At 34.0% G+C, this 23955-nt stretch overlaps 3 protein-coding genes and 2 pseudogenes across 4 annotated transcripts; 2 read left to right on the top strand and 3 right to left on the bottom strand.

Moving 5' to 3' along the window:
- The first annotated feature begins 1485 nt into the window (after window positions 1-1485).
- On the top strand, window positions 1486-3738 carry LOC143545039 (uncharacterized). Its single transcript, XM_077036994.1, has 7 exons — window positions 1486-1599; window positions 2249-2421; window positions 2515-2567; window positions 3035-3155; window positions 3246-3368; window positions 3459-3591; window positions 3703-3738. Exons 1-7 carry the CDS (start codon window positions 1486-1488, stop codon window positions 3736-3738), a joined length of 753 nt encoding a protein of 250 aa, XP_076893109.1.
- A 506-nt stretch (window positions 3739-4244) lies between these two features.
- On the bottom strand, window positions 4245-4885 carry LOC143545065 (uncharacterized; annotated as a pseudogene).
- A 4963-nt stretch (window positions 4886-9848) lies between these two features.
- On the bottom strand, window positions 9849-10721 carry LOC143545038 (protein SRG1 pseudogene; annotated as a pseudogene). The gene is made up of 2 exons (XR_013137355.1): window positions 10455-10721; window positions 9849-10129 (listed from the first exon to the last, which is right to left on the bottom strand). The product of XR_013137355.1 is annotated as a protein SRG1 pseudogene (transcript).
- Window positions 10722-12157: 1436 nt separating this feature from the next.
- Window positions 12158-14984, top strand: LOC143545063 (uncharacterized). Its single transcript, XM_077037012.1, has 7 exons — window positions 12158-12327; window positions 12898-13070; window positions 13147-13199; window positions 13960-14080; window positions 14177-14299; window positions 14387-14519; window positions 14757-14984. Exons 1-7 carry the CDS (start codon window positions 12169-12171, stop codon window positions 14940-14942), a joined length of 948 nt encoding a protein of 315 aa, XP_076893127.1. The 5' UTR covers window positions 12158-12168; the 3' UTR covers window positions 14943-14984.
- Window positions 14985-15033: 49 nt separating this feature from the next.
- On the bottom strand, window positions 15034-16889 carry LOC143545064 (upstream activation factor subunit UAF30-like). Its single transcript, XM_077037013.1, has 2 exons — window positions 16583-16889; window positions 15034-15301 (listed from the first exon to the last, which is right to left on the bottom strand). The coding sequence occupies exons 1-2, from the start codon at window positions 16841-16843 to the stop codon at window positions 15176-15178; spliced, it is 387 nt and encodes a 128-aa protein (XP_076893128.1). The 5' UTR covers window positions 16844-16889; the 3' UTR covers window positions 15034-15175.
- Window positions 16890-23955: the final 7066 nt, after the last annotated feature.

Raw genomic sequence — 23955 nt, 5'->3', positions numbered from 1 at the left:
AAAAAAAACTTTTTCCATTTTCTTTTTTTATCTATAAATACCTTCTTATTTTATAAAAACAAACACACAAAACTACTCTTTTTCTCTCTATAATCTATAAAAATTCCCTATTATTTTTTTTAAAATGTCATCACCATCTTCTTCCTCTTTGTCTTCGAGCGAAGAAAAAAACGCTTATATGTTTCGTGCTTTCGCAAAGGGGTGTTATGAGTGGTGGCAACAACAAGAAGAGGCGGGTTCGTCAATACGACACGAAACCCGACGTGAACGTTTAAACCGTGACCGAGCGGTTTTGTCGGCATGCTTGGTAGCATCGATTGCACGCATTGGGATTGGAAAAATTGTCCTACTGCGTGGCATGGTCAGTTTGCACGAGTTGATCATCCATATCCTAGTATTATTCTAGAAGCGGTTGTAACATCCGGCCCCTCGCACCACCAATATTGTCCGCTCTGCCTATGAAGAGCTCACGGATTTGTTTTTGGTTGCCCAAAACGCGTTGGTGATTGAAGAGGCAGGACATTACTTATAACCAGTGATCTCTCTTGTCCACGACCGATGTGGGATAGCCTAAGAGTGGGACGATGTTGTGTTTGCCAAGGGTGTTACAGCGGTGGCGTCCCAAGACTTATGGTTTTGGCATGCATTTTTTGGTATTGCCGGCTCAAACGACATAAATGTACTTGATCAATCTCCCGTATTTGACGATTGGATCAACGAGACGGCACCGGACTCCTCTTTTGAGCTTAGAGGGGCGCTTTACAAGCGTGGGTATTACCTTGCCGATGGAATATATCTGATTACTCGACAATTATCAAGTCGCTTTCGCAACCCATCGGCGTTAAACGACAAACGTACAAAAAAGCTCCTGACGCGGCAAGAAAGGATATTGAACGAGCATTCGGGGTGTTGAAGTCTAAGTGGCACATTGTGGATCGTCCATCCAAGTGTTTTTCTCAAGTGAAAATGAGGAACATTATGTACGCTTGTGTTATTCTTCATAATATGATTTTAGAGGACAACGGGTTGGCGATTTGTCAACATAACCCAAATGAGGATGCGCCTATGTACGAAGAAATCAACGAAGACAAAAAACGAAGAAACCGTCAAGAAATTCGAAGCCGAGAGATTCATGACACATTAACGGCGGACTTTATCGAATATATTCACGTTCGTTCAAGCAATCGGTAGTTTATTTATGTAACTTTTATTTATGCTTTTATTTTAAAATTATTGTAACTTTTATTGTAATGTTTTATTTATGTTTATTAGTCTTTGAATGTATTGTAATTTTTATTAATCAATTAAATTTTTATTAGTTAATTTAAAAAACAAAAGATTAAAAAAATAATAATAAAATAATTGAGGTTTCACATACCCTGTTTCACACAGGGTATTTCCAGTGAAAAATGTGGATGTGAAATGGGTATGTGAAAGCAGATGTGACACATAAAACTAAAGTGGAAAGATATGATATACGATATGATGGCATTGGCTCCTTGTTTCAATTTCAAACCACTGCCATTGCCACATTCACGGCGGTTCTCCTCCGCCGTCGTACAGCCGGATTCTTCATCTACTTCATTATCATCTACTCTGGTCACCTACCGTCCTAAGTTCAACCCACCAATAAAAATTAATTATTATTATTATTATTATTATTATTATTATTATTATTATTAACATTAACAACAACTTTATGACCATTAACTAGGCCTGGAAATTTTAACCCAGTCCGTGCATAACCAATACGTGTTACGCGCCTTACGTGGCGCTTGTGTAAGCGGCACTGGGATACGCGTAACAAGTGCCAAAAACCATAAGCAAAGCTCACATTTATAGTAAGTTAAAGAAAAAAACATGTTTCAAACTAACTTGTTTTGACCCGAAACCCCGTGCGACCCGGACCAATTAACGGGTGCCGAAAACCAGAAGCAAAGATGAAAGTTATGGTACTTTAAAGAAAATATATATATATTTTTAAAACTAACCTATTTTGACCCAAACCCCGTTCCGACCAGAACCTATTCTAACCCAAACTCTTCCCAACCCGGACCAAATTAACCTTTTTTTGATCGTCCGGTTCTGACTTGTGACCCAAACCCGCCCGACCCGGCCAATGAGATTTGTATTAATAGTTACAAGTTACAACACTAAAATAGGTGTATCAACAGGTTTCAACTTAAGATGATCACCAAAATGCAGTTAATGAATAAGTTTTATTAATATAATCTTGATTTTTTGATAGGGATTAGGGAATAATACAGGTGATTATCAGAAACTAGTTTTAACTCTAGAAGGATATGGTGTTTCAACTGTGGTTGCCAAAGTTTCAAGAATCGACTGGCTCAGAAACGCTGCGGGTTTGGTTGACCCTAATTACTGGCGAGGCACCCTCCAACCTCGGCCCGTTCTTGATTGGTAGGTTGGCTTTGCATAGTTTTTGAGCATTATGATTCAAGTTCATGAATGAGTTGATTTCACACTTGAAGTTAAATGTACTATCGGGTGCAGGTATTTAAATCGGGTTGATGAGGCTGTCAATGAAGCTTTGAAACAATCTCAAGGTTAGAAGATGAGCTAGTGCCATAGAAACCAATATACTTTATTGTTCCTCAACTTAATATATTCAAGTCAATCATTTTTGTTCGCTTAAGTGCAGTTCTGTTCTGTCGTTACATTTGTTTTAGTTCGTTTGTTTACGTTCGTTAATACGTTCATTTAAATACTTTAAGCCCATTACAATTTAGTCTAGCTTTAATAACTTTTTTAGGCCAAAACACAACTGTTCACATTTTCTTTTAACGAAAGAACGGGCTCAAAGGAGCATGAACACGTTCATTTTTTTAACAAACGAACTCGAACAAGAAAACAATGGTCGTTTAACTGTTTGTGTACTACCATTTGTTTGGTTGAAGTTAAAATAAACGAACGCGGACATGCTTCGTTCGTGTTCGTTCTATTCGTTTACAGGTACGAAAATTTTTTTATATTTAATAATGGCTTTTGAACTTTTAAAATGGTCACTCTGCAGGCGGTTCGTTGTCCATAATCAGACACTCTGCAGGAGGTTGGTTGGCTCGGGTGTATATGGAAGAGTTCACCGAGGCTAGTAATAACATTTCCTTGCTTCTAACTCTAGGATCGCCTCTTCAGTATGTAATTACCAAATGCTTTAAACATTGCTTCAATTCAAGATATAAAGTTTAAACCTTTTTTTTTCATTTTCTGATTCTAATTTTTAGGCCACCACCAAAAGGGGTGCCTGGAGTTATTGATCAAACAAGGGGTCCGTTGGATTATGTTGAGAAAAACTGCAAGAAAGCTGTTTATACTCCAGAATTAAGATACGTATGCATCGCAGGCAGGTATACTGTGATAATGTTTTTGTCAAGAAATTAAAGGGTGGGTATTTAGACATTTCAATAGTTTTGGTTCCGGTTTTGAGCAACTTGCAGGTACATCTATGGCGGTCGTTTATTTGGTAACTCATATCCTGCGACAACTGTTCCAGTTACAAGCGAGTCAGGAACTTTAATATCAACAGGTGCTACGTTTCGCACCCGCTTTGTTGGTCAGGGATACAAACATGTATTTTTTTTCTTTTTTCTTTTTAATCCAACCAACCCGTCCGATCAACCCATTTCATGAATCGGACGGGTTGGGTTGACCCTATAACACCTTGTCTATATTTTTCCTTAGTGGGTTGAATACGTTTCAAAAACTATAATGGCATAATTCGTTATGAACAAACTTTGAACCTTGATTTTAAAAAGTGTGTTGATCATGTATGTGAGACGCATCTTATGTACAACCATATAGGCTTCATTTACAATCAAAGGCTGCATCTCTCATCTATTATGCATAAATCTTTGAACTCGGAACCAAAATGAAACTCAATACATATGCAGTCAATATATCGGTTATTGGTCACCATGTGAACTATCAGTCAAAATACCAGTTAAAGAATCGGTACTACTCAATCTTTAGTGTTTAACAATGTTAGTGTTTTAGTCTTAATAAGTTCCTACTTGCTACAATTGTAAGTCCTTTGCAAGTTGCGTTAAATTGCTATATATATAAATTCTGCATTATATTAAAATCGTTCCTTGAGCGATATATGATATTTTTCGGCATTCACTACATAGCTTTATACAGATATAACATTTGATGGAGCAAAACAACATTTCAGAATCATAATATTCATCATCAGTTTGATATAATAATTAAGATACTTCAAAATCTTAATTCAACACAAAAACTCTTACCAATTTGTTTTTTCAAAGCTCCTCTTGATTCCTCAAAAACTCACCCGTATCCGCCTGCCGAATAACCACAAGCCCATTCGGGTCCATCTTCCTACAATCCTGCGTCGACTTGGCGGCAATCCTGAACCCCAGTGGCACATCCGACATCGAAAACACGACGACACCATCATAGACATTAATACTATCCGTAATCCTCCCTAACCCACCTTTAATGACATCATTCCCATACAAAAACGACATTTCCGATGTGGGTTTCAACCACACCTTATGTTTCGCATTCGCCGCCACCAAATTCAAAGCTTGGATGGTTAAATGAAACTTGCCGCTTTTGGTGAACTTACCGATGGCTGTTCCAAGTGCGACGAGGTTGTCGCGTTTGATGTTGGTGGCACGTTTGACTAGTGATTCGGAGACGTAGTAGACTTTGTTCTTGTGGAGGCGGGAAGCAGTAACGGCCGGGGGTTTGGTCGGGGCCTTCGTGTGAGGGAGACTCGACGATGTTTTTGAGGTTGTTGCCGGTGAATTTGAAGAGCTTTTCGAAGACTTGGGTGGTTTCGGATTCGTCTAATGGCCTCATCTCTGCCGGCGGCTGTGGGTTTTGGGGAAGAAGAAGAAGAAGAAGAAGAAGAAGATGGTGGAACCCTAATTTAGGGTTTAAATAGTCAGAATATAAAAACTTAAAATAAATAAAATGAAAAGGAATGCAACCTGTTTGGGTCTAAATAAAAATAAGATCACATTTGGTGACTTTTGTCACTTTAATTCAAAATATATATATATTTTTTTTAATTTTTTATTGTTATTATTATTATTATTAATATATATATTAAAAATCAGATTTTAGTTACATAAAGTACATCAAACTGTTACAGGAAAACGCAAAGTCGTTGAATTCGAAGAACGATTAGAAAGATAATAATGAATCGGCAGATTATTTACACTAATATAAAGTCAAAACCCTAGAAATCAAAATCGAATGGTTGCGAAATCGAATTGAAATCAGTTACAGGTTTAAGAGTAATGTATATAACATAATTAATTAGGTAAAGAGTTCATATAAGATGAAATTAACAGATATTGAGCATGATAATAATAATAATAATAATAATAATAATAATAGTTGAAACTGTTTACCAGAAGCTTAGTTGGTCCGGTGAAACGCGGCGGCAGTGGGAAATGATGAAAAACCTTACAGGTTGTCATATATGATTCTCTATGGGCCTCATCATATATGGTCTGGGCTTGCTTACTTACACTGGTTTCGTTCTGTAGTCAGCAGACGAGCGTCGAGCGGCAACAACTCGCTGCCAGTGATGGGTTCATGGTGCAAGCACGACTAGGCATGTATGCTTTCTTTCCCGCTGAGACCATGCCCGATGAAGTCCGGGACGAGTTAACAAAACCAAGCGTTTCAACACAAATCAAGCATCTCGATCTTCATATATTTGGTCAGTGACACTCAGCCTCAAATAAAGCTCGTTTACTTATCGAGCACGAGCTCGACCCTTGTTCGGGGAGCTCATTTAGGCTCATCGAGCATCAATGAGTCTTGTTTATTTTTAAATTTTACCTCTTTTAGACTTGTATTTATTAAGTTAACACTTCACAACCCAGCCCTAGCCGAGCTTTGTCTCGTTTAAAATTTTTCTAAACATATATAAAATTATTAGTAAGAATATGTATATAAATTAACTAATACACAATAAACGAGCCGAGCATTAGTTTGAAAAAACAGCTCACGAGCCGAGCTCGTGTTTGCACCCATGTAAAACTGAAACATATTTCTCATAAATCACTCTAAAAGACTCAAAACTCACATAATTTAATTTTTATGTATGTTAAAGTATCTCTTTTAAGTTTAGCAAACTTATCTACCTATTGTAATAAATAAAAGTATAAAACCATTGTTGTGTCACATGACACCTAATTATCTCATTTTTTGACAAGTGGCATCATTATTGTTCAACTTTGAAAGTCATAAATATCTAATTAAAACAATTACTAAATATTTTAAACATTCCATATTGATGATTTATCTATAATTTTTATAGTAGTAAATAAAAAAAAACAGAAATGAAATAACGTCTGTAGAACTTTTAAAACTCATTTTAGTGTGTGTAAATTTGTGTTGTAAGTTTTTAGTTTATTAGTGACCGATTCAGAATGTGTCATAATTCGTCTTTACTTTGAACAACACGAAAATGGTTAATCTCATTTGATTATTTTTTACTATTAATTCTATATAATAAACTTTTTTATATGTATTGATAACTTTTGCTAAAGTGACATAATTCAGCACTTAAAGAGAATAATAGATTGATGAGGGTGTATATCCATATTCCTTCTTTCAGATCTAATAATTCTATACATTTTTTTGTCACATGTTAACTGATAGTGAAATTAATTGTGCTTATTCATTGTCACAAGCTTGCATCAACTAGAGTTTTAGGCCAAATTGATATAGAAAATGAGTTGTTTTGATCTCTAAAATACATTGGTGTCATTGTGAGTTTTGTTTCCTTGATGATATACATTTACTTTCATGAAGCAAAATTCAAATGTTATTGGAATAGTATCCTGGTGGTGATAAAATTGTGTTGCCTCTTAGACCATCTCCAACGGTTTCTGGTTCAAACCAGTCACGTCAGCTTTCTTAAAAACCATCTTTTTTACTCCAACAATACACATTCTCAAACCATCTTTGCATTTCCACATCATCACTTACTTTTACATTTATTTTAAATAAGAATTTCACAATACTATAAAATAATTTTTTACTTAAATAAATAGCAATACAATGAAAATCTAATAAAAATAGATTAACTAAAATATAATAAAAAGATAAACAAAAAAAATACATAATTTAAAATGACAATTACTCTAACAAAATGAAAGAGAGATAATTTGAAACTTTTGCTTAATAATAAAACTTATGAATTATTATTCTTAACCGTCCACAAATGTTCCACTAAATTATTCTGAAGTGCATGATGAGCACCATTGTTACGTAAATCCCTGAACCATTGTACGCTTGTAAAGTTTTTTTTATTCGAATTAAGCGTTGTAAAATAAATAATAAAATCGTTAAAAAAATAGCCGTTAAAAAATTTAACCGTTGAACTTGTCGTTATGTAAAAAATAGACAAACAAAAAAAATACATAATTTTTGAAATAAGTATAAAAAAATATGCATATAAGTATAATATTTTAATATATTTTATAAATATAAAAATGGGTAAATATATATATGGGGTGAATTATATAGTGTTGGGACCCACAATTGGTGGTTTTTTGTGGTTTGAAAAATCAAACTTGAAATGTTGTTTTTGGTTTAAACCAAGTCCTCCATTGGTTTCTTGGATTTTAGGTTGGTTTAAATCACACAAAAACCATCCAATGGAGATGGTCTTATAGACACAACACTCATTATTTTATTAAAATATTACAAGTTAAGACCATAAAGTATACTTGACTATTATAAATGATAGGAAGATGGTTGCAATTATGGGTGTTGCAAACCGAATTTACACAAAATCATTGTAAGGAGTAAGAGCATGAGTAGGGTGTTCGAAATACTAATATGTTTCTTTTAAGTTGGTTGTTTATTATTATAATTTGTTTATGTTCTATCTCCTATACAATAATCTCAAAATTGTTTGATGTATGAAAGGAATGATGGTTTGGTTTTCAGTAAGATAATTATTTGTTGTGAATAAAATATTTGTAACAGTTTGTTTACTCTGATTTACGTAACACGTCATAACAAGTTTCACTTGAAACATACCCACTTTTAGTATGACTTGGATCATTTTGGGCAAGTTCAACTTGTATTCGACCCTTTAAGTATATGGGTCAATTTGCTACTTGTGTTCTCTTATAGTTGGCAAAAAGGACGGATCTTGTCAGTCGGCGCAACACATAAAAACCGGTTTGGTCAGTACAAGTTAGGGTCAAAACTGGTTATTTAAAAAAAAAGGTCACTTTTGGTTTTGAATATGTTTTCTTTACACTTTGTTTTACAGTTTCACACAAATATAAAACTCGCTATAATTGTTTAGTTTCATGTATGTTGTTGGAGTTGAGCAGAATGTGTCAAAATCATCGAAAATTAAAAGTTTAATAAGATGTCATGTTTGATACAAAAAAAAATTGTGATAAAATGCCTACAATAGCTTTATTAGTATTACAATTTCTTTTCTGATATTACTAAATATGCAGTTGCTCTTACTTCTAATTTTATAACCTAAGGCAGAATTTCGAACAAAAGACATAAAGTAAGTCACGCAAGTTTATTTTTTTGTTGGTTACAGATGGTTAATAATTTAATATTATTAAACCCTTAATTTGAATTCTTTAGTAATTTTTTTTATCGATAGAAACTATTGCAAATGTTAGTTTAGTAGCAAGATATGTTGAAACTGACTCAACAATATACTTAGATGCAGTTTTTTTTTTTTTTTACTTTTTTCAGTTTTTGTGACTTTTCAAGAGTTTTGATGTATTTTTTGTACATGATTATTGCAATTTGAAGAACCAGAATCATATAATAAGATAATGAGTGAGATTTAATTTTTTTAACCCGTGTAATATACGGGTTTATAACCTAATGAAATAATGTATTATAACTCTTTGTTGCAAATACGACGCATGAAAACTATATAGAAACCAAACATAAATGTGATTATTAAGTTTTAGTGAACGTGGTTAGTGAAACCAATTCCTGCTACGTGATAGTAACGTTACACGACTTTTAATTTTTTAATGAAGCCGAATCAAATCAACTTTTAATTTATAATCAGTTATTCCATTCTAATGGCCAACACAACTGTACTAGACCATATCAACTATTGCTATTCATATTGTATAGAAGGTTTAAAAACATGTATGGAAGTATATTTGATCATCCATGATCAAGTTTGGCCTGTGGATTAATTATTAATTGTCATTTTGGGTCACTTTTAGTCAAAACTATTACTTGTACTAAATTTCCATATGATTTATGCATTGATTTTTTATTCTTTCACCTAGCATTGCAAAATGCAAAGTACCATCTATCAAAGCCGTGATTGATTATATTTTCGTTTTTTTTTAAATACGCACGCGTTGCAAAATGTTGAAGATGAGATAAATCGAGTCTCAGCTGCTATCATTTTACCCGTCCCGTCTTCTTTCACAAACTTGACATCTAATTTTTGGAATACCGATAATACTAGTAATATTAACTTTTATAAATATTATTACCCTGGAAAGTCATATGTTTTCTTTTTATATTGAAATTCTGCAACTTTTGTGACATAAGAGTAACTCATCCTAACACATTGCTTCAACAATCCTTTTATATTTTTGTGAGGCAATTGTAAGTCCTCCTAACATATTGCTTTAAAATTTCTTTTAATATTTTAGTTATTAAAATGGTTCCTTAAAGACTTAAATGTGTATTTTTTGAAACATATTCTATTTTTAAAATTTCCTTTTTCATAATCTCCAATATTTTGGACGTTTAAAAACATTAAATTTCACTTGTTTTATACTAGAAGAAAGCTTGTAACTAACATAACATAACGTAACAACATTTATAAGTTATAACACAGTTATGTGTTTTACTACATCAAACAATAACAGTTTCATAAAATCTAAGTATGACTTGCCATCAAGCCTTTGAGCAAAAAAAATCCTTTTAAGTATGTTTTGGTGGGCATTTGCCGAAAATTTGCTACATTATGTTGTGCAACAAGGCTTCGCGCAGGGCCTAATTCCGTACCCATACTTGAGCTGTAGAATGTTGCTACTGACATCCTCTCATTGTTTGAGTTCACTATCGCTTGATGCTCGATGCTCATGTACACGCCATTACTTACAATCTGCAAAACGCTTAAAGTTCATAATATGAAACTAATAAAATAAATTAGAGTTGGCAGTTAGAATCTGTCTTATTCTTATTTCTAATAGAAAATTATTAGCTAAAAGAGGTGGTTAAAGAGTCTATATAAAACCCATGCCGAATTGTTACCCAAAACGAGTACGTCGGATCAAGTTGGTAACAAGTCAAAACGGGTTTAAGTCACACTGGTCGTTTTAAAAAGTGATTGTTTGGGTTCAAATCAAAAGGTCTTGACAAAATTGGATACTGGTGGAAACAAGTCGTTTTAAAAACTAACTAGAATCCAAAATTGTCTTACTAATTACCTCCATTATGTCTCCAATGTTGACTACCAATGCATCCGGTCGAGGTTCAACCGTTACCCATTTTCCATCTTTGCGTATTTGTAGGCCCGAAGTTTCGTTTAACTGGTAGAGGATTGTTAAAGCATCTGCATCAGAATGAGGCGAGAACCCCAACGCCCTTTCGGGTTGGGGACATGGTGGATAGTAATTCATTCTCACTTATTGGAAACCTGCGTCCTGAAATAACTCATTCATTTCTTCTTTCTCTATCCCTAGAGCCTTAGCCATTTGAACTAACAACTAGTTATTGTCAACAACAATTAGTACATGAACACAACAAAATTAATTTAATTTCTCAGCAGTTTCAAATTAAAAATTATTAGGGTTTGTCAGTAACAAAATTGGTGAAGATATTTAGCAACTGTATCAAGATATTCGATGATCACAGGAATAATATTATGAATGAATTCGATCATCGATAATAATCTAAAACTATGAGGCTAAATCGGTGCTTACCGGTTTGAAGTTGAAATTAGCTTAGCGTAGTCTCCTTCCTTGTGAATGAAGAAGACAAGTAATTCAACTATATAATAAATGATCTTTTAATTATACTTTGAAATAAAACAATTCAATAAATAAGTTTATAAAATTTTATCTGATGATTTAAGAAAAACAATGTTTTGGTATTTCTTTTTTAAATAATTATCGTTTTTTTCTGATATTTTTAGTGAAATTTATGAGATCAAGAACTTAATGATATCATTAAGTGTATCAACTTAAGAAGTCTGGTTCTAGTTAGATATTTGATTTTGAGATTTGGATCTTAAATTTAATATTATGGTATAGTGTTGTTTTGATTTTAATTTTAGTAGAGTGATATGCAAGTCCTTTAGGTTACGGTGTAACCAAAGTACAATTGTTTAAAATGTTCGGAGATAATGATGTTTGAAAACGAAGATATTCACCATAATAGCTATCTTCCTTTCCTTTGTTAGTTAATTTTACCATTAGTAGCGGCTTAGTGAGTTCAATAGTTAATTATAGTCCATCAAATTTCGTTTGGTTAAAACTTTAGTTGAACAAATATGTTTTGCTACTACACAAAAGGGTACGCATCAAATCAATACATACGAAAGTTGTCATCATCGTACTCAGTATATCCTACCAATAGCAAAGCTATGGTAGGGTCTGAGGAGGGTAAGATATAGACAGCCTTACCTCTACCCTTTAGGAATAGAGAGGCTGCTTCCGGTGAAACCCTCGACTCGATTTTGCATCAAGCCTTAGACATAAGGAGCATAACACTCAACCATCGGGACACCGCCAATTGGTGCATGTACCCTTGTCTTTCGGCTATCAACGCCACTATATGGTGCCTGATTAACCTCCCGTCACTTTTCACGTTATTTTCATGAGATTAGTATAATAACGTCAAAATTAATGCAATTTCACTTTTGCCTACCCGAGGGTTCACACATATATAGATTATATGCGCGCACCGCAAGCAGGACGAAATACATACGAAAGTACGTTTTCAAATAAAAAAAAGTTCAAACTTGAGGTTACTCAAGATCTGAGCTCTAGCTTCATATATCAGTTGTTTGAAAATCAAACTCTTTTAACAACAAGCCCAAATGGAAAAGATGAGCAATATTAAAGGGGTGTAAATGCAAATATTTAAAAAACAATCCAACCAACCGTCATATGTAACCACATAAAACTAAAGTGGAAAGATATGATATATGATACGATGGCATTGGCTCCTTGTTTCAATTTCAAACCACTGCCATTGCCACATTCACGGCGGTTCTCCTGCGCCGTCGTACAGCCGGATTCTTCATCTACTTCATTATCATCTTCTCCGGTCACCTACCGTCCTGCTGTCATTCTGCCCGTAAGTTGGATCAAAATTGATATTATTATAATGTGCAGAGATTTGTAGTATTAGTGATGATATTTTATTAAGTTTTTTATTACTAACTGAATGCTATATATGATGAGATTTTTAGTGAACGGTGAAAACATTTTTTTTATAACTATATATGCATTAAAATCCTGACAGGCCCCATGATATTTTGAAACCGACCCCATGAAAAAAATTTTTGGGTCTGAGTGACAGTAGTAACAAGATTCCAGTGACCTATAAATAGGGCCAACAACCATTAGTTGTAATAATCCCGTTTCAAATACAAAATCAATAATACGAATTCGTTTTTGGTTGATTGTTTTGTTGTTACTTACGTGTTGATTGTTTTGTTAATCGATCCTAGTTACTCTCTCTATATTCAGAGAATCACTACTCATAGGACTCTAGATTTTAGAGACAGAGACTCTGCAATGCTCTAAGGAGAATTGTTACAATTATCATAAGTTTCTAATCACTGTTTTTTACAAAAAAAAAAAAAAAAAAGGTGTTGATGAATTTCATTATGACTTGGGTTAATTTAATCTTAACTTTTGCTAGGGATTAGGTAATAATACAGGCGATTATCAGAAACTAGCTTCAACTTTACAAGGTTATGGTGTTACAACTGTGGTTGCCAAAGTTTCAAGAATCGACTGGTTGAGAAATGCTGCTGGTTTGGTTGATCCTAATTACTGGCGATGCACCCTCCAACCTCGCCCCGTTCTTGACTGGTAATTCAGTTTTACATAGCTTTTGAACATCATGATTCAATTTCAATCTTAAGTTCAATGAATTGATTACATGCAGGTATTTAAACCGCGTTGATGAGGCTGTCAATGAAGCTTTAAAACAATCTCAAGGTAAAAAAAGTGTTAATAACTTATAAACCAATATACTTTCTTGTTCTTACAGGAAAAAATGTCTCTCAGCTTAATGTGTAAAAGTCAATCATCATGTAAAAACTACACAAAGAAATCACTAAACTAATTTCTTTATATTAAAGTCTCTAAATCTAGGCCTGTAAAGGAACCAAGTGTTCAGCGAACTGTTTGGCAGGAAGTTCATATATATGCGTTTATTTAATAAATGAACGAACATGAACACATTTCTCGTTCGTTTATTTATGTTTGTGAACGTTAGGGTTACGTTCATTCATTTATTTACATTTATTTTTGTTTGTGTAAGTTCTTGTATGTTCGTTAGTTTACATTTGTTTAAGTTTGTTTGTTTACTTTCGTTAATATGTTCATTTAAATCTTCTAGGCCCATTACAATTTAATCTAGTTTTAATAACTTTTTGGGACAAACACTTTGTTGTTCATATTTATTTTAATTTTTCGTTCATTTATGTTTGTTCATGAACCGTACGTTTATACTGTTAACAAACGATTATAAACGAACACGTTCGTTTTCTTAACGAACGAACGAGAAGCGAACAGGAAAACTTCGTTCGTTTAATCGTTAATGTTTGACCATTTCTTAGGTTAAAGTTAAATAAATGAACATGCTTCATTCGTGTTTGTTTGATTCTTTTGCAGGCTCATCTAAACTTGTCTGAAGTACACGCAAACATTTTTTTTAAATAATGACTAGTTAACTCTTAAATTGGTCACTCTGCAGGTGGTTCATTGTCTGTAATCGGACACTCTGCAGGAGGTTGGTTGGCTCGGGTGTACATGGAAGAGTTCAGCGAGGCTAGTAATAACATTTCCTTGCTTCTCACTCTAGGATCACCTCTTCAGTATGTAATTACCAAATGCTTTAAACATTGCTTCAATTCAAGATATAATGTTTAAACCTTTTTCTTTTTTTTTTCATTTCTGATTTTAATATTTAGGCCACCACCAAAAGGGTTGCCTGGAGTTATTGATCAGACAAGAGGTCTGTTGGATTATGTTGAGAAAAACTGCAAGAAAGCTGTTTATACTCCAGAATTAAGATACGTATGCATCGCAGGCAGGTATACTGTGATAATGTTTTTGTCAAGAAATTAAAGGGTATTTTAGACATTTCAATAGTTTTGGTTCCGGTTTTGAGCAACTTGCAGGTACATCTATGGCAGTCGTTTATTTGGTAACTCAGATCCTGCAACAACTGTTCCAGTTACAAGTGAGTCAGGAACTTTAATATCAACAGGTGCTACGTTTCGCACCCGCTTTGTTGGTCAGGGATACAAACAGGTATTTTTTTTTCTTTTTTCTTTTTAATCCAACCAATCCGTCCGATCAACCCATTTCATGAATCGAATGGGTTGACCCTATAACACCTTGTCTTTATATCTTTTTATGGACACTTGTAGTAGTTTAGTGGGTTCTTTATGAACAAACTTGGAAAACAAGTTAAAATTACCACCAACAGCAACAGTTAGAAGTCACACTTCTTAACCTAAGGTATAACAAAACATTATGTTTTCACAGGTATGTGGGCAAGCAGATGTATGGGGTGATGGAGTCGTCCCCGAAGTATCAGCCCATCTCGAGGGAGCTTTAAACATTAGCTTCGACGGGGTGTACCATTCACCAGTCGGTTCAGATGACGAATCAAGACCATGGTATGGCTCACCGCCCATAGTCGAGCAATGGGTTCACCACCTTCTTAACTAGCCACTTATGCATATAATACACACATTCTCATCACAAAAAAAAGACCATATGTAAAGCAGTAAAACCATAATATATCAATGGCAAGAAAACATCATTCACCAAAAACATGCTTTCCTTTCCGATTCTTACAAGTGTTTAATCATCAGCATCCATTTCAAAAGATTGCAAGTTCCTAGATCAAAAGAGCAATATCAACATTCAACAACAACCTGCCTAAATGTCATAATCAGTAATCAAGTAGTCTTCACAAAATGTGGAGCAAGCAGTTTGGCAACCTCTAGAAACCCTACTCTTTCTTTCCCATCAAATATTGTCTTGAGCTTCTCATCACATATTATCTCTTTCTTGTTCATCGGATTCTGCAATTAAACCAATTTCATCATAACCTTAGGGGCTAATAATATCAAACCACAATCAAACGCCATGGCCTATAAACAGAGTTTAAGATCAACTAATATGAACATATTTGATCACAAACTTAAGGTTAAAATGCATGAAAACACATCACATAACTAGGGGTGCAAACAAGCTGAGCCGCTTGCGAGCTACTCGAGCTCGTATCGATAAAAAGCTCAAAACAAGCCAAGCTTTTTTGATCCCAGGCCTCAAATAAAGCTCGTTTAGTAATCCAGCCCGAGCTCAAGCCTTGAATGGGAAGCTCGTTTAGGTTCGTCAAACCTTAACGAGTGTTCAGTGTTTTTCAGTTTTACCTCTTTTAGACTTCTAAGTACTAGAGCTCGAGCCGAGCTTAGGCTTTTTTAAGTTTTTCTCAAAATATATAAAAATAACAAAAAAAACATATATAAATTAATTAATAAATAATAAACGACCCGAACCCGAGCTTTAAAAAACAGCTAACGAGCCGAGCTCGAGTCCTCATAAGTCAAAACGAGTTGACTAAATCATTTTACTTGTCCAGGTCAACACATTTGGGATTAATTAATATGAAACACTAAAAATGAACATAAAAACTTAAAATATTATTAAAAACTCACATGAAAACAAGGTAAGACCCGCAGACCCGAACTGATCTAGCCCAGTTATAGTTCTCAGGGCTTGAGAATACCATTAAACGGGTGGGTCCGGGTCGAGAAGGGACTCACTGGTTTGACCCATTAGCATAGCCTATAAACAGAGTTTAGGATCAAAACATTGGGGATCAACTACTATGCAAAAACATAAAATATTATTAACAGATTTGATAACAAACTTAGGGTTAAAATGCATGAAAACACATAACTAGAGGTGCAAACGAGCTGAGCCTCTCGCGAGCTACTCAAGCTCGAATCAATAAAAGGCTCGAAACAAACCAAGATTTTTCTAGATTGAGCCGGGCTAAGGCTTGTTTAAAGTATTTCTCAATAAATTTAAAAATAACAAAAAAACGCATATAAATTAATTAATATATAATAAACGAACCCGAGCTCAAGCTTAAGAAAAGGAGCTCGAAACTACTACATTTCATCATGACCGGTTAATAACTTCAAAGCACAAATCAAACAGCATTAGAGGTGAGCATAAACCGGGCAAGACACTCGAGACCCGAACTGATCAGAATATCATCAACCGGGTCCGGGTCAAAACATTGGGGATTAACTAATATGAAACCCTAACCCATAATATTATTAATAATAACTTGCCTGAAGCTGATTGGACTTGATGTACTCCCAAATCTTCTTAACGGCTTCAGTGCGAGCCGACTCAGAGGCGCCGAGGAAGTGAGCTAGGGCTGGTGAAACGGGTAAGGGTTTCAGAATGCCGGCAGAAGAAGCCTTCTTCTCCGTTGGTTTCTTCACGGTGGCGCTCTTCTTCTTTAAGGCGGTGGTGGGTTTGGGTGTGGCGGACTTTGCGGCGGCGAGTAGCGTTCTGCAGCCATTGAAAACCCTAGCACTGGACGCCATTGTTGTGTGGATGTTTGTTTTCAGTGTTTCGGTCCTTAGCTTTTATACTTATTATTAATATTGTTATTATTATTATTATGGATTGAGTTATAATAAGAAAATTAGTTTTCCTAAGAAATAATCTTATTCATTCGTTTTACAATTGAATGGTTGAGATTAGATTAGAGATATCATTAAGTGTAAAACAAGTGTAAGGACATAATAGGGATAACACATTTGTTGACTTTCTCTCTCCATATGCAAGACATATGTCAAATACTCCCATCATTTTAAAACGCTCATAACTTTTTTATATGACATTTTTTTTTCAAAACAATTTCACCATAATAACGAGTGTTTTTTTATCTTTTATATGAGTACCATATTGCTATATAAAAATACAAAAAAAATTCGTGGGTTTTTTACAAAGTGTGTTTTATCAAAATTATGTTTTACAAAATTGTGTTATACAAGTGTGTTTTATTTTTTCATAGTGTTTTTTGCATTGTGTTTTTTACATTGTGTAATTTAATTGTGTTTTTATTGTGTTTTTGTCATTGTGTTTTTATTTTCATAGTGTTTATTCCATTGTGTTTTTTACATTGTGTCTTTTTCATTATGTTTTTCATAGTGTTTTATTTTCCGACGAAATTTCCGAAGACTTTTCCGGCAAGATGGTGGCGGTGTGTGGCGGTGGGCGGTGGTAGTTGTAGGAGATAAGTGAAAATTTAAGTGGGTTTTAATTAAGTGAGTTTTTGAAATTAAATTAAGTGGGTTTTCAATATTAAGGTATTAGACAAAAATACCCTCCTTTCTAGCATTCTTAGGATAATCAAACTTCTTATTTGATCTTTTCTCTTATTATTATTATTATAGCAATTAACTAGCCCTTCAATTTATATTATAAATTTATTTATTTAACTTTTCTATTTAATTGATTTTATTTATAAATAAACCTCTTATGGTAACAAAGATTAGTTTGAATCCGGGTCAAAACATTTGTCAGCTTTATGTTATAGGGTTTCGACTCTTATAGCGCACATGGCATCAGGAGAATCGGGAACCAGGGGTTATGCCATTCGAGAAAAGCTCTCCGGGGGTTTCGAACTCGGGTTTGCCACAATTTTGTTTAAATTAGATTATATGGTTTAAACAATATAATCTATATATGATTTTATGCCATTCAACGTTCTAATCAATTTTATTTGGTTTAAAATTGATTGTATGTAAAATTTATGTTACGGTCGATTGATTTTAACAAACGTCTATATCACTTAGTCCATTTCGTTCATGTGACATAAAACAATTTGAAGTAATGTGTGGAAGTCCTCCATGTTAGTTACATATAAATTGTAAATGAGCCAGTCTCAATCTTGAAAATTTCTCACGAGTCTCAAGCTTGAAATAAACTAAGCTCGAGTCCTGTTAAGTTAAATGAGTTGAGGTCGAAGTTAGACGAGTTTGAGTCTAACTTCCGTTGACATTTTTACACCCCTAGTAAACTAATTATAACCAATTAAATTATGTTTATTAAAAACTCAAGTTCGCGTGAGTACATGACATATAAACTAGATAAACTTTGATGAAGGTAAGTTGGAACATATTATACATCTAGAGCTCAATCGTATCAAGTTACCTAGAATATACAGATCTTTATAATTCGGATTTGTAAAGATCGAGAGACAACATAAAACATTTGAGTCTGCTTCAAGATCTAAGCCACTAACTACTATTATTGATTTCCTGATGTTTGTGACCACAAATGTTACCTCATAGAAAAACTTGCGACTACATCTTGTACTTGCTAATACTTCATGTGAAATATTAGGACATACCTTATTGATTGTTCGTAAGGATATAGCTCATTTTTCTCACATATGGACCTAGTCACAAAGAATAATATGTACACTTCTATAGTCATAACTCCTAGCTAACTTGCTTTGACCACGTCCTTAAAATATCTTGGCCTCTAATATTGTGCTCTCGTGAAACATTTTCTCAGTTGTTTGTTATTAAAAATCAAGTATATATAAAGTCTAAATGTATTATTAAATTATTCTTATATGAGCTTATTAACCTGTATTGGCTTAAACTCAGGGACAGATCTAACATAGGTTGAGATATACTACCTTTCAACTTTCTTGACGATGTACATTTTAATTAGTGCAAATTATTTATATTCTTCTCTCTATGTATCGGCTATCCTTGAACAAAATTATTTTATTCACACTACCCATCAACCTTTCTTCTTGATTCACTACTGCTAGAACTTGTGCATAATGACGTATTGTTCATAGCTCTCAGCTAGATTGGAGGGTTAGTTAAACCACTTTTAGTACTTCTTCAAATTTTTAATATGATTTGCGACAGAATATAGATGGTTGCAAACTTGCAACCGTAGTGCGACTGGTATTCATAACTCAATTTTAAATGATTAATTTTACCTTTTCTTTTGCAAAAGATTTTCCATCAAATATAGACGGTGGAAAAATCTGCAATCGTATTGCGACCGGTATTCATAATTAAATTTTGATCAATTAGTTTTAACCTTTTTTAGATCGTTTTGCGGTTGAATTTTGACGGTTGCAAAATATGTGAAATGTTTTGCAACCGAATTTAAACCTTTACGACAGTTTTATTCGTTCGCAAGTTCCATTTCGCAATTGCTTGGTTTATATCTTGCTTTGGAGTTTCGCCAACTGCTTTGAGATATCTTTGACCTCTAGAATTATGCTCTTACTAAACCTTTTCCCTGCTGTTTGTTATATATTCATTTGACTCACCAGATTTTGATGGATTTTACTATGAAGACATGTTTTTCCACTTGACTTTATGTAATATAAATAGATAGATATGTAAAGACATATTTTATAAGATTGCAAATCATGATCACTTTTTTTTTGTCCTCATGAAAACAGGTACCTTCTGACTATCAAATATTAAACAAACAACTTTTTATCTTCAAAAATCAGTATAATTACAAGACATTGAATAAATAATATATGTACATATATATAGGATATTCCTAACTCATACATGAAAAAGAATATAATAGATAATCACATGCAAGGGAATAATCATCAACCATTGACCCAACCAAGTATGCAGTGTATAAGTCGTCCGAAATCATCTGCCATTAACTATCATTACTTGTGAGTGAAAAGAGGTTAATCACTAAACCCGCAGTTAGAGCGAAAATGGAAATTGCAGGACCATCACCGGTTGTTCCTTTTGTGATAGTGAATGTTCTTGCACTAATAATCTTCAGTCCCATGGTACAAAACATAGTCATGATTCCTATTTTATTGATACTAACCATTTACTTGCTTTCTACGTTCTTTCCAACCCAAGATTCTTCGGCGAATTCATCATGTCAGTATCAAAGTGGATCTAGTCATGAGGGTGAGGGGGGTTTTGGATTTGGAGCTTTTCTTTTGATCATGATATTTCTTATTTTGTGTCAAGTCTTATGAGCTTGCGCTCGCTTGTCATGACCGCGTATCAGAGTAGTATGATAAGTGGTGTTTCTTGCATACAATCAAGAGTTTGCTACATCCAAAATGTGTTTGGCTAACAGCAGATTATATATGTGTTCATGATACATATAATTTAATGCTCCTTTGTACTTGTAACTCAGATATTTGCCTAGAAAATGTATGTTACCAAATTTTCTTATCCATAGCATACTTACAATAAGGGAATGAATAAATAAACAAATGTTAATTATTTTACAGCAACCTCTTATTTTATTTGTAAAAGGGTCTTTTTGGATATGAAGCTCTTATCTTTATACAGATTATTAACAAAGTTGGTGTGTTTGGTCTCCAAAGGCATTTCTTTCCAAACACACAAGACCAAGTTGACTAGCTTAATTAGGTGAATGGATAATCTGCAAATCATCTAATCATTGACTTTCTTGAGCTTACAACTAAAACATACACATACATTGTGTTTGTGTGTCTCATTTGTATGCATCACCATTGCATATATGTTGGTCAGCAAATACATGGTGAGATCATTACAAAATAACTAAATTATTGCAAGAAAAAACAAACGATCTAAATCATTAAAGTTTGATCAAAGGCTCATATATACACATACGGACGTTATGAACATAAATATAGGTAACTGTTTACCGAATTTGTTCAGTTTTTGTACCGTTTACCTCAAGATGTGTAGGTTATATGTAAACGGACAATCAACTATATCCATCCCTTTAAAATACACACACACACACACATAAATGTGTATATGTGTGTGTGTGTGTATGTATATATATTCAACTATCATATGTTGGTTTCACTCACCAAATTAGGTAATGAGAACAAGAGGGCCATCTCCTCTTGTGCCTTCTTTGATGGTTGGCGTCCTTACTCTAATCATATTTAGCTCTACCATTGAAAGCTTACAGGAAACCATTTCGTCACTAATTACAGGGGAAGAAACATTAATTTTGTTTGTTCCTATCTCATTGTTACTGCTCATACACTTAATCTCAAGATTCCTCTCTAAGAGTTACAATTCGTATACATATCAGTCTAGTAGTGGCTCCGAGTTTCATTCAGACGGGTTCGGATGCGGATATTTACTCATGGCTGTGCTCTTCATCATCCTCTGCCATGTTTTCGCTTGAACTTATCTTGCTTTTAAATATGCTCACTACTAATTAATAAACTTGGGCGGGTTGTTTTCTTGTTATTTGTTTGTTAACACGCAACTTGTGATTAGTAGGGGAATACACACATGATTAATGTATGTGAACATGCTCACTTATAGTATGTAGGTTTATTTTCTTGTAGCTTAAACTTTGTTTTCTTGTTTTATGTATGTTTGAGGTGGTGTTGCAAAAAAAAAACAAAAAAAAACATCCAAAAGAAAAGAAAAAAAAAGGCAGCAGAGAAGTGAATAAAAACAGGAACAAATATGAAATTTCTGCTAACTCTTGCTACTAAACATAATGCCTTCACCAAGGCACTTTTCCGTCGAAAGCCCCACGGTACGTGCAAGGGTGTCCCATACTGCATCTAAAATTCATCGGTGATACTCTGTCCGAAAACATGGCGTGAGTAATGAGTTTACTAACGTATATTATCAACGGCAAATATCGACAGCCTTTTCTGTCAGCTCACATGTTAAAATCTAAGACGGATCATTGACAGATGTTTCAACGATGGTTTCTCGACATGTGCCTGGCCGCCTGCCTACAAATTTCTAAGCGGTATTTTGTTTTTGTAATTTTTGGACAACTTACACACTCTAATTATTTACTCATAAATTGCACAGTATTGACAACATGAGACTTGAACCCCTACCTCTTTACCCATGAAGAAAGGATCACAGGCAGTCGGTAACTCGGTATATATTGTTCCCTATATATGAGCAGCAGATCTTGTTCTAGGAAAAATCCTCTGATTTGTAGTTCTTTTAGGTTAATCCTCTAACTTAAGATAAAAAAAATGCATCCATCAGTTCCTTCATTCCCCCTTAATTCAATTACCCTGGAGGCCTTGATCCAGATTAGCTCAAATGCGTACGATGTATGGATAAAACAATTTGAGACGCATTTATTGTATTTTGGTTCTACATATTAATCACGATCGCATGAAGGTATTTGGATGTGTTAATGAAAGTTTAGACTATAGAACCATAGGGGTGCAAATGAGCCGTGTGAGCTACTCGAGATCGGCTCGTTAAAAATGGAAAATCAATCTATCACTAACCGGGCGGTATATCAAATTTATCTCAAACATACTCTCGAGCATAGATTTTAGTGTTTTTTAAAAGAGCCTAGTTATGAATCAATGGTCTACATCGACTTTTCCTACCAATATATTTCAAGACAGAAAACCCCTATTTTTAAAGTCCTTGGAAAGTATATCGATTGCGAAATATGTTGCTAATTTTGATCACATCAAATATATCCGATCAAATACTTCGCAAAATTACAGATAGCATGATAGCATGTTTCAATCTTAAGGATGTTAATATTAGTAGTGATGCACACAATTTTTTCACCATTTATTAAATCAAACACAAAGGAAATATATAGTCGGTTGTGGCCATGTGATTTCTCAGAAGAAATGGTTCAGTCCTCATGCTATATAGACCAGTGGCGGATCTATATGTGGGGGCTAGCCAGAGGGTGCTCGGATACCCTTCAACTTTCTTGATAAAGTGCAATTTCATGTATTGTATACCTCAAAACTTTAAGATCCGTCATTTTCACATAACAAAACCCTTTCTTAATATGTAAACGAAAAAAGTTCTGGGACGTGCACCCTTGAATTTTCTTTTAGATCCATCATTGACCTAGACTCCTAGAGGATATGGAAGCAGAGGATCGAACACAAAGTTCAAAAACCCTGACGATACTAACGTTGTTGATCATTCTTAGCTTCTTAGTAGGTTTGATTATGTTTAATAAAATTTAAAACAAAGACATTGATATTATATAAAACATGACATAGTATACACAAATCTCTCATTTCATGCTAACACCAAATGAGTAGGGCAAACAACACTTATTACAAGAAAACAATATAAATTCAACATCAACCATGGATGCATTAGTAGCTCAAACACAAAGACAACAACCAACTCTTCCTCCATGCATAATAGAGGCTCCAATCCATGAGCTTCAAGATTCGATCAAGTGATTCTGGAAATATGTAAGATTATAAACTTATTCCATCAAATCAATATTGGCCAACTTGTTACAACCGTGCCAAGAAATTGTTAATCATCTCAATATGAAAATATTCATTAATTGATAAAGATATATAATTTCATATATGCCAAAAAATATGTTTAATTATAAGAAAATCTAGTTGCTTTATTTTTTTAATCTATTTTGACAAGTATATACAAAGGTTATACGTACTAATGGTTATTCATTTAACATGACCATTAACTTTGGCTAATCTATGCATGTTCATATAGCTTAAAGGTCATATTCAGTGTAGTCTAAATTTACAAAAGGATACTAGTAACTTACTTGGTGCAATCAACGCTAGTTGAGATGGTGAAGCCCAAACTGATCCCACAATTTCCCGGAAGTGATTTAGCTAGCGCGGGATTCGGGTTTATACTTCCTGAAAGCTTCTGGAGGCAAGTACAAGCAGCTCGTTTATCGT

This window comes from Bidens hawaiensis, unplaced genomic scaffold (genome assembly GCF_021521415.1).
Source record: "Bidens hawaiensis isolate Kalapana, Puna unplaced genomic scaffold, B.hawaiensis_p1.1 tig00013810_1, whole genome shotgun sequence".
Lineage (NCBI taxonomy): Eukaryota > Viridiplantae > Streptophyta > Magnoliopsida > Asterales > Asteraceae > Bidens > Bidens hawaiensis.
Note: the sequence above shows the minus strand (reverse complement) of the source record. Positions and strands in the feature narration are given on the sequence as shown.